The 9,724-nt window shown below is 68.7% G+C and overlaps 1 protein-coding gene across 1 annotated transcript; it reads left to right on the top strand.

Annotated features, from left to right (window-relative positions):
* Positions 1-2,509: 2,509 nt before the first annotated feature.
* AURANDRAFT_17827 (hypothetical protein) lies at positions 2,510-2,892 on the top strand (the record flags this gene model as incomplete). The annotated part of the gene is made up of 2 exons (XM_009034343.1): positions 2,510-2,594; positions 2,747-2,892. Coding segments are annotated over 2 exons (231 nt in total), but the record flags the coding sequence as incomplete, so codon positions are not given.
* Between the last annotated feature and the right edge of the window lie 6,832 nt (positions 2,893-9,724).

The following is a 9,724-nucleotide window of genomic DNA, read 5'->3' as shown; positions in this document are numbered from 1 at the left end:
GCTCGCGCAGGAGCGCGAGGAGGAGATGCTCCAGTACATCGTCGCGGAGCGCATCGTGCTCCACGAGGGCGTCTGGGACGGCGACGAGGACCGCTTCCTCAAGATGGGCGACCGCTTCACGCCCAGGTTCAAGACGGACCGGTTGTTCGACGCGACGAAGAAGGTCACGCCCCTCGACCGCGGCGGCGACGACGACGACGCGGCCAACGCGAAGAAGAACTTCGACCAGGGCCGCATGGCGCGGGGCACGAAGGTGTTGCGCCACGCGCAGGAGATCGACGGCGTCCTCGTCCACGTCACGGCCTTCGAACTGCCGCTGACGCCGCCGCCGGACCCCGAGGCGGCCCTGAGCCCGCCGACGGAGGCGGACGCGGCGAAGGCGCCGGGCGGCCTCGCCGACGGCGGCGCCGTGCCCGCGCCCGCGCCCGCGCCCGGGGACGACGCGGTCCTCGCGGACGAGCCGCCCGTTGTCTCCGACGGCCTCAGGGCCGCCGCGGGCATGCCCGTCGACGACGGGCCCGAGAACCCGGAGCGGGGCTTCGGCCAGCCCCACTTCACGCCGCTGCCGTCGCTGCGCTTCGTCTGCTGGAACCCGCGCGCGAAGCACGCGTCGATCTTCCTCGTGCCGCCCGAGGCGAGCGCGGAGGTGCTCGCCGAGGAGGACCGCGACCAGCCCGAGCACGGCATCCTGGCCAAGCAGACGAAGCCGTCCTGGCGCCTGCGGGACCCGAAGCGGCGCTTCGACCTCGCGCTCGCGATCACGCGGCGGCTCCGCCTGAGCTGCTTTCACCGCGCGCCGCCCGAGGTCTTCCTGCCCTGGAGCCGCGGCGCGCGCGCGCCCCTACTCCACGGCTCGGAGCCCGAGCCCGTGGACCTCGAGGAGGAGCGGCCGGGCGCGCCCGAGGGCACCAAGGGCGAAAAGCGGCGGCGGCGGCTCCGCTACGACAAAGAGCCGCGCGAGCCCGCGGACCGCGTCAACGACCGGCGGCGGCGCATCTTCCGCGTGTCGACGCGCATGTCCGGCGTCGAGTGCGTCGTCAGCGTCTTCCACGCGGCGAACACGGCCAACGATCTGGACATGAACGTCTACGTGCCGCGGATCAAAAGGTCCGCGGAGGTCCGCGTGACGCAGCTCGACCAGCAGAAGTGCTTGGGGCGGCCGTGCCTCGAGCACGAGGAGGGCGAGCCGCGCAAGGCGGCCATCGACTGGCTCATCCGCCACCTCAAGCTCCACGACATCCCCGACTTTGAAGATCTACAGAAGGATCCGCGGCCCATGATCGTCGACGACGAATTGGCGGGCACGGCGGAGGAGGCGAAGAAGCCCGAGCCCATGTCGCTGACGCTGGAGACGAACCCGGCGAAGCCCTGGCTCTCGGCGTACCACAGCCTCCAGACGGACCTGCGGGCCGAGACGGAGCCGGGCACGGGCCGGCCGCACGGCATCCCGATGACGTTCATCCCCGCGACGACGACGGGCGATCTGGTATTAAGGCGCGGCATGGCGCTCCCCCGCGGCGGCGAGTGCATCGTCACGGTGACGACGCGCGCGCCCGACGAGGACCCGGCCCACGGCCTCGTGATCCACGCGTACGACCCCGTGACGTCGTACACGGCCAAGCTCCACGTCGGCGCGCGGGAGATTTTGAAGTTGTGCGCCTTCGACAAGGAGCGCATGATGGGCGACCTCGTCAAGGCGTCCGTGAACCGCTACGTGCTCAAGCGCCTCGTCATCGAGCCGAGCCCCATCGGCGGGCTGAAGCTGACGATCGCGCGGATCCCCCGGAAGCTCCGAGACGCGGGCGTCGTCGACCACTTCTACGCGGCGGACCCGGCGCCGCCGCCCCTCCCGGCCGACGGCGACCCGGACAAGCCGCGCTACGCCTACGCCTGCGAGGACCCGGACCACCCGGACTACGCGGGGCCCTGGCGCGGCTCCGACGTCGTCGAGCCCGACCCGTCCGCGCCGCCGACGCCGGACCTGCGGACGACCTACGACCACACGACGCCCACGCCGGACCCGAGCCGCCCGGCGACGGCGGCCTCGGAGGCGTCCCGGCCGCCGACGGCGCCGCCGCCGAACCTCGCCACCGTGGCCGAGCCGCCCGGCGGCGACGCCGCGCCGCCGGCCGAGCCCGACGTCCTCGAGGTCCACGGCGACGCCGCGAGCCCGGGCGCGCCGCCGGCGGACCCGAGCCCGCGCAACGCGTCGCCCCCGTAACGGAGTCAATGCGGGCCGATGCTGCGCCAAGTTTCCCCTTGTGCCCAACCGACTGGACGAGCGAGGCAAAGCAAGGTTATGGGCCGGCGTCTTTTCCGCGGCGGGTTGAGAGGTCCGGGTCTGAGAGAGCGCAGGGCGAGCGCGCGCGCGCGCGGCGATCCGCACCGGCGACGGGGTCGTCGCGACGGGGTGCGCGCACCGCCCGCGCCGCGCTCGGCCGAGCGCCGCCAACGCCGCCCGGCGCCGCGCGCGAGCCCGCTCCCGCGTAGGATGTCGCTCTCGGACAACATCAAGACGACGCCGCCCGACAAGCGGTTCCCGACGCAGAACCAGGCGAACCACTGCTGGAACCGCGCGGCCGCCGCGTCCGACCGTCTCCGGCGGCTTTCGCCGGACTGGTTTTTCCCGCCGCGCGCGGGCCCCGGAAACGTCCCTCGCCCGCCGCGCGCGCGCGCCCGCGCCGCGCGCGATCTCGACGGCGCGCGCGCGCGCGCCGCGACCGGCGTCGACGGCGAACGCGCGCAGGCTACAACGAATGGGTCCTGTGCCTCAAGAAGACGGACGGCGACGAGGACGCGTGCAAGCCCATGCGCCAGTTCGCGCTGTCCATCTGCCCCGACGACTGGTACAACAAATGGGACGAGGAGCGCGAGGAGGGCACCTTCTCCGGCATCAAGTTTTCCGCGTAGCGCCGGCGACCGAGCGCGCGCGGACGGACGGCGCGGCGACCCCCTAAGTATCTTTCTGAACTGAGTCGCACGCCCACCGGCTGGTGGGGCAAAGCGCTTGTTCTTTTACCCGCCGACGGGGAGGAGCGTGAAGCGGAGGACCGCGTGCTGCCACATGTCCGTGAGCTCGTCGATGTCGTTGCCGAAGATGTCGAACATGGTGCCGTCGACGGTCGCCGACGGCGAGAAGCCGCAGGCCTTGGCCTCGGCCTCGACGTCGTCGAGGGGCACGAGGCGCCGCGAGAACGCGAGGTCGAGCGTGCCCGCGGGCCGGAGGAACGCGCGCGCGGACTCGAAGAAGGGCCGCACCTGCCAGTGGCGCGGCGCCGCGGCCGGGTCCGCGGCGGCGTCGCCGGACTCGTAGAGCACGTCCGCCGCGAGGACGCGGTCGAAGCCGCCCGCGCGGCCGTGCGCGGCGCGGAGCGCCGCGGCGCCCGCGACGTCGCCGAAGCGGTGCTCCGCGACCTCGACGGCGGCGACGCCCGGCCCCGCGTTGGCGCGCGCGTTGTCGCCCGCGCGGGCCGCGACGCGCGCGTCGCCGTCCGTGAGGAGCACGAAGCCGCCGGCGCCGAGCGCGGCGGCGGCGACGATGCCCGCGAGGCCGAGGCCGCAGCCGAGCTCGACGACGGACCCGGCGCCGGGCTCGCGGCAGACGAGGTCCGCGAGGTTGCGCCCGCCGAACCAGGCCGTCTCGCCCGTGTTGCACCGCTCGGCCCTCGCCGCGGCGCCCGCGACGCCCCGGAGCGCGCACGCGACGGCGCGCGCCGCGCCGGCGCCGCTCTCGTAGCGGAACGTCGCCAGGTCGCCCTCGGCGTCGGCGCGCTCCGAGACGTCGGACGCGAGGTCGCAGGGGTCGTGGTAGTTGGCGTGCTTCGCGTTGCCCTCGGCCATCGTCGCCTGCGGTCGGCGGCTCGGGCCGACGCGGCGCGCGCGCGGCGGGGTCGCGGGCGGCGCGCGCGCATGCCACTCAGGCTCATTATATCAGTATTTTTGGAAGGCGTCATCGGAGCACTCGCCCCAAAGGTGGGTTTGCATCACCGTGGACATGATTCGGCGTTTCGGGCTTTGCGGGACGCCGGCGCGGACGCGCGCGGCCGTTTTTTGGGCTGGTTGTGTTGGCGGGATGTCGCGTGGACGTGTGCGAAGGCTGTTAGCGTGGAGGCTGGCGCGGACGCGCTTGTGCGAGGCTGCACGGGCGCGCGGGCGATGCGATGGGGCCGGAATTACCGCAAGCGAGGTTGTGCTTGCCGCGCTCGACTCAAGCCCGCGCTCTCCGAGGGTGCGCGCCCTTGCGACTTGCTCGAGCGCGTCGTGCCTGTCGGCAGCGCGCAGCGACCGTCGCCGGGACCCGCAACCGCCTCCGGCACGCGCCGCGCGTCCAACGTCCAGCAGTCGGCGCTCCGCGCCCGAGCGAGGCGACCCGCTCTGCGAAAGATTCGCGTCGGGAGCCAGCGGCGCCTCGTCGGCGCGCGCGCGCGAGCAGCGGCGCCCCGCGGCGCGTCAGGAGCGCCTCGCCAGGCACCTCGTCGCGCGCGCGCGCCTGCGCACGCCGCGCGCCGTCGAAGATGAAGCGCAGCTCGCGCATCGCCTCGCAAAAGCCGCCGGACCGCGAAGACCTGAGCGACACGTTCAAGTCCGAGCTCGAAGCCATGTACGCGGTGCGCATGGACTCGGTCAGCGAGATCTGCGTCACCTTCGGCCACGTCGTGCCCACGGAGACCGTCAACGCCAACCCGGACGTCGTCTACGTGCAGATCGACGCGGGCGGCGTCCAGGGGCGGATCGTCATCGACAACCTCGTCTCGAGCGCGCCGCAGCGTCCCGCGGGAGTCGCGCGCCGAGAAGACCGAACGCCTCCCCCCGCGCGCGCAGGAGACGAGCACAATTATTTGATTCGCTGGATGACGGAGGGCTTCGACCAGAACTACGCCAGCAGCTACGTCTCGGACACGACGAGCCTGCTCTCGGGCGCCACCACGGAGGGCCGGCAGGACGTCTCGCGCTGGGACCTCACGGAGGTGTCGTACAAGGAGGAGGGCGGCCAGCGGAACGGCACGCGATGGGTGCCGACGTTCGACGAGAACAAGACGGCCGTCGCCCAGAAGGTCCTCCGCCTCACGCTCCAGCGCTTCCACAATATTATGACGCTCGTCTTTGAGGGCGACGACAAGGTCAAGCCCATGACAGTCCACGGCGACGCGCCGACGCCCCACGGAGCTCCGTCGCGCGACGCCGCGAGGTCCGTCGCGCGGCGTCCCGCGCGCGCTCCGCGGCCGCGGCGACCGTCGTCGCGCAGGTACGACCTCGAGTGCGGCCAGAACGATGGATCCGACGAGCGGCTCACGCACCTGCAAGCGGAGCTCAAGTCCCGACGCCGCGTCCTCGCTCGCCCCGCGCGCGACGACGACGCCGCCGCCCCCCGCAGCGAGAGCTTCAACTGCAACGACGAGCACTCGGAGGAACCCACGAAGTTCGCGCTCCAGGGCACGACCTACTACTTTGATAACATGTCGGGCATGGGCCAGCACTTCGACTCGCGCGCGCCGGCGTCCGCGCGACTCTCTCCGCCGCCGTCGACCCGACGCCCTCGCAGGCGCGCCCGCTTCGGCTCGATCGGCACCCTGACGCTCCACGGCGAGGCCACGCTCGTCCAGGTCCGCGGCGCGCAGCGCAGCGAGATGACGCTCCGCCCGCGCTCCTTCTACGTCATTTCTGGTCCAGCGCGCGGCGACTGCCTGAAGCACTTGGCGTTTAGCGTGCAAGCCGAGCGGAACCACAAAGGCTGCAAGCGCGCGAGCCGCGCCCGACGCCCTCCTCCCGCGCCGAGACGCGCGTCGACCCTCGCAGGTGCTGCTGGACGCACGGCGTGACAACGGCGAACACGCACACGTTCGAGCAGCGCGGGACGCCCGAGGCCGCGTCCGCGAGGCGCTTGGCGCTCACCATCCGTCAGCTCAGCCCGTGGGTGCATCACGAGTGGGAGAAGAAAGACGCCGAGCTGAAGCAGCAGGCCAAGCTCGAAGAGGAGGCGAACCGCCCCTTTCCGAAACCGCGGAAGTCGTCGTCCGCCAAGGGCCAGCCCAAGGGCCCGGCCGCGGGCGCGGGCGGGCCGCCGCAGGCGCGGGCCCCGGGCCGGCCGCGCGCCTCGTCTTCTTCCGCGTCGACGCCGTCGGCGCTGCCCTTGCAAGCGCCGGCGCCTCCCGTGAAACCGCCTCTGCCGCCCGAGGCGATGACGCGGTTCCTGGCCCAGCTGAAGCCGGACGCCTGGATCGAACTCGCGCGCGGCGCGGGCGTCGTTCCGAACAATGATCCCGCGGAGGGCTGGCACAAGGTGCTCAGCCCGCGGAAGACCGGCGAGTCCAAGGGCGTCGTCGACGTCTCATACCATTATCCTGGCCAGACCGCGGCCCAAGACCAATTGCGCTCGCCGAACGACGTGGCTCGGTACCTGGAGGGTGCTGCTCGGGCGACGCCGCTCGTGCCCAAGCCCTCGTCCGGCGACTTCCTATTTCTGACCAAGTCCCAGTGCAGCGCCATGGATCAGGACGCGCTGGATCAACTCGTGAAGGCTCATCCAAAGCCATCGAAAGAAGTCTATCCGACGTTAAAAGAGAAGGTCACCGCCGCGGCCTGGGACCTCCACTACTTCGACGAATACCTCGTCACCTTGCGGAAGTGGTGCGACGACAAGCTCGTGCAGACGCCGGGCGGCAGCAGGACTCGCGGCAGCAAGACCGCGCTGTCGTCGCTGTCGTCGTTGCGACTCCGATTCGTCGACGACCACGCGGATCTCGGCGACAAAGTCCACCGCGATCTGAGCACGGCGGAGGCGACGGTCACGCCCGCAGTCACGGCGTTCTTCGAGGCGGTCATCGAGCGCATCGGCATCGACTCTTACGACGTCCCGATGATTATCGGCTGGGATATTCGGCGGCCCTCTGCGCGGCAGAGCATGTTCGTCGGCGTCGAGGCTTCGAGAAGCCCGGACAAGGCCCCGTGGTGCGCGCGGTCCGCGACCCCGGACGGGCGCATCCTGGGTTGGCGTCGGAGCGAAGACGAGGCGGCGCTCGCGCACGACGCCAGCGTCCGCGAGGCCTTCCCGGCAAGCGACGACCTCTGCGTCAACTTTGACGGCGACGGCCGGCTCCGCCGAAAGGCGCTCCGCCTTCCGGGCATCTTTTTCGACGGCGCCGGCTGGACCTTGTCCATGCTGGACAGCGAGTCGCACTGCCTGGCGCGCGTCGGCGCGTACGCGTCTCAGGCCGAGGCGGAGGCCGTCGAGACGCGCGTCACAGAGCTGCTCGAGGACGGCTGGTCCCTGGACGACGCCGTCGAGAGCGTGTCCCAGCGACGAGGATCGGCGCGCGTCGAGCGGCCTCGCGTCCAAGAGCCGCTCGACCTTGGGCAACAACGAGGGCGCGTCGAGCAGCCCGCGCCACCGGTGCCTCAAGGCTGCCTCTCTTTCAAGGGCAAGCATTTCCAGCTCAAGGCCGATTCAGAGATGCGGGGCCTCTGTGTGAACGCATTCGCAAACACGAGGGCTACTTGGATGGAGCTTCAGACGACGGATGGTGACCTCGTCAAAGTAAAAGCAAATCACGTGAAAAAGGCGAAGCTGTCAAAAGCGGAGCTGGCTCTTTGCTCTCAGCCAATCGATCCCAAGAACTGGGTCCAGCGCCGCATCGATGAGGCTGTTTCTGTAGAGTGCGCTTCCGGACAATGTGGAAATCTGTTCGTCGACGCGCGCGGCAATGAGCGACGCCAGTTTGTCGCGTTGGACGCAAACACGGTGCAATGCACTTTATGCGAACCATCCGATCACCGTGCTGCCTATGTGTGGACGCACGAACTTGCTGTCCAGTATGACTTGGATCTGCCCAGTGACCAGACTCCGCTCATGAAGTTTTTGCTCTGCCTCAAGTGCCATTGCGGTCATCGTCGTAGCGAGCACTCTCTCAAAGCAGCAGCTGCACACAAGGCGGCCCTTGAATCGGCACTCTCGGATACGTCGGCACGCTCCGTGCCCATTCTGACGGTTTTGAACGCGCCCTCTCGCACGCGAGCTCCGCGTCGATCGCATGTGGACGAGGCGTCGGAGGCGAACGACGACGGTGAGCAGAGCGTCGTGGAATCCGAGACGGCCCAGCGCGCAGCGCGTTTGCTGGCGCGTCAATCCCGCGCAATGGAGGAGGAGAGCGACGATGAAGCGGAAGGCGCCCCGGCTTCGGTGTCGGCTTCAGATCTGTTGCGATCGCGACGACACCACTTCGAACTGCGTCGGGTCGGCACGGGACCTTGGCACATGTTTGGGACTCAATACGCTGCGCTCGGAGCGGTTACCGACCTCTCTTCAGAGGCGTTGGTTGTCCTCCTCGAGAAAATCAACACTCGCTATGAGGCGCGCCCAGGTCCGGATGCGCATGCTCGCCGCTGGCACGGCGAGAAGCCCGTCGAGGTTCGACGCGTGGGCCATGAAGAGTGGCAAAAGTTTCCGAGCGTGGGCGCTGCCGGATCTGCGTACCCTGATTTGAACCTCGGGAACGTTCAGATGTTGTTGAAAGGAGACGTCTTCAATTGCAACTACGAAGCCCGCTACGATTTGCAGCCACCCGCCCGAGTTACTCTGCAGGTGCGCCAGCGCCTTGAAGCCGGATGGGGTGAGTGGCGAGGATATCCTTCGCAAGCAGCTGCGCTTGCTGAGTACCGAGACCTGACGCAAAATTACCTCACTGGCTTGCTTGACGAGGCCGTGACCAAGTTCGAGGCGCGATACGTTGAGCGAGTGCAAAAGCCGGTTCTGGAAGTGCGCAAGATCGCGTCGGACTGGGTTGCTTTCGAGGGTAAAAATGAAGCCATGCGCCATTTTCCTGAATTGCCAGCCATGCCGCTGTATGCGCTCCTGGACGTTGGCTCTCTTTTCGAAGCGAAGCGCGGCGGCAAGTTACTGATCGGTGTGCCTAAGCAAGTCGACGTGCGACAGCTCGGAGTCGCGGATGGATCTTGGTGCCACTTCGACTCGGTCAAAGAGGCGTCGGAAGCTTACGTGGATCACGGGAAGAATTTCATCCGTGACATCTTGAAAGGCCGAAGAGAATCGACCACGCACGAGGCGCGTTACACGCCCGCTTCCGACGATTACGTCGTGAAACTGCGCAAGAAGGACGATCCGAATTCGGACTGGGTCGGCTTCTCTAGTACCGCCGAATTGTATGCCAAGCACCCGGTGTTAGAGAGACATCTTAGTGGCCTTTTGCACGAATCGGCGTCGCAGTTCGAGGCGCGATACATCCGCGATGCCCAGTCACACGTTGCTGACGACGAGGAGACGCGCTCCGTTGCTGCTGCGCTGGTGCCATTGGCGCCGCTTGACTCTGGGCTTCAACCACACGTTGAGCCACCGCGAGGCACAGCCATCGAAGTACGATCGCTTCATGACGACGACGCCACTTGGAAATGGTTCAAAAATCGTGCTGCTGCGCTCAGTGAATTTCCCGACTTAAGGGCCGAGACACTCAACATACTTTTGGAGGGCACGGACACGTGGCTCAAGGTGCAACGCGGCGATGGCCAATCCAACGTGTGTTTCAAGCCGGTCGAGGTGAAGCGCGTCGGCGACGAAGAGTGGCAGAAATTTCCCAGCGTAAGTGCTGCTCGACGTGCGCATCCTGATGTGAACCATCACCATTTCGACAATCTCTTGAGGGGGAGAAAGGTTACTTGCGGCTACAAAATCCGCTACGACAAGAGCCCGCGCCCGCAAGCTCCTGTCGTGTCT

This window comes from Aureococcus anophagefferens (assembly GCF_000186865.1).
Source record: "Aureococcus anophagefferens unplaced genomic scaffold AURANscaffold_1, whole genome shotgun sequence".
In the NCBI taxonomy this organism is placed as follows: domain Eukaryota; class Pelagophyceae; order Pelagomonadales; family Pelagomonadaceae; genus Aureococcus; species Aureococcus anophagefferens.
The sequence above is the reverse complement of the archived record's forward strand: the minus strand, read 5'-3'. Positions and strand labels throughout refer to the sequence as shown.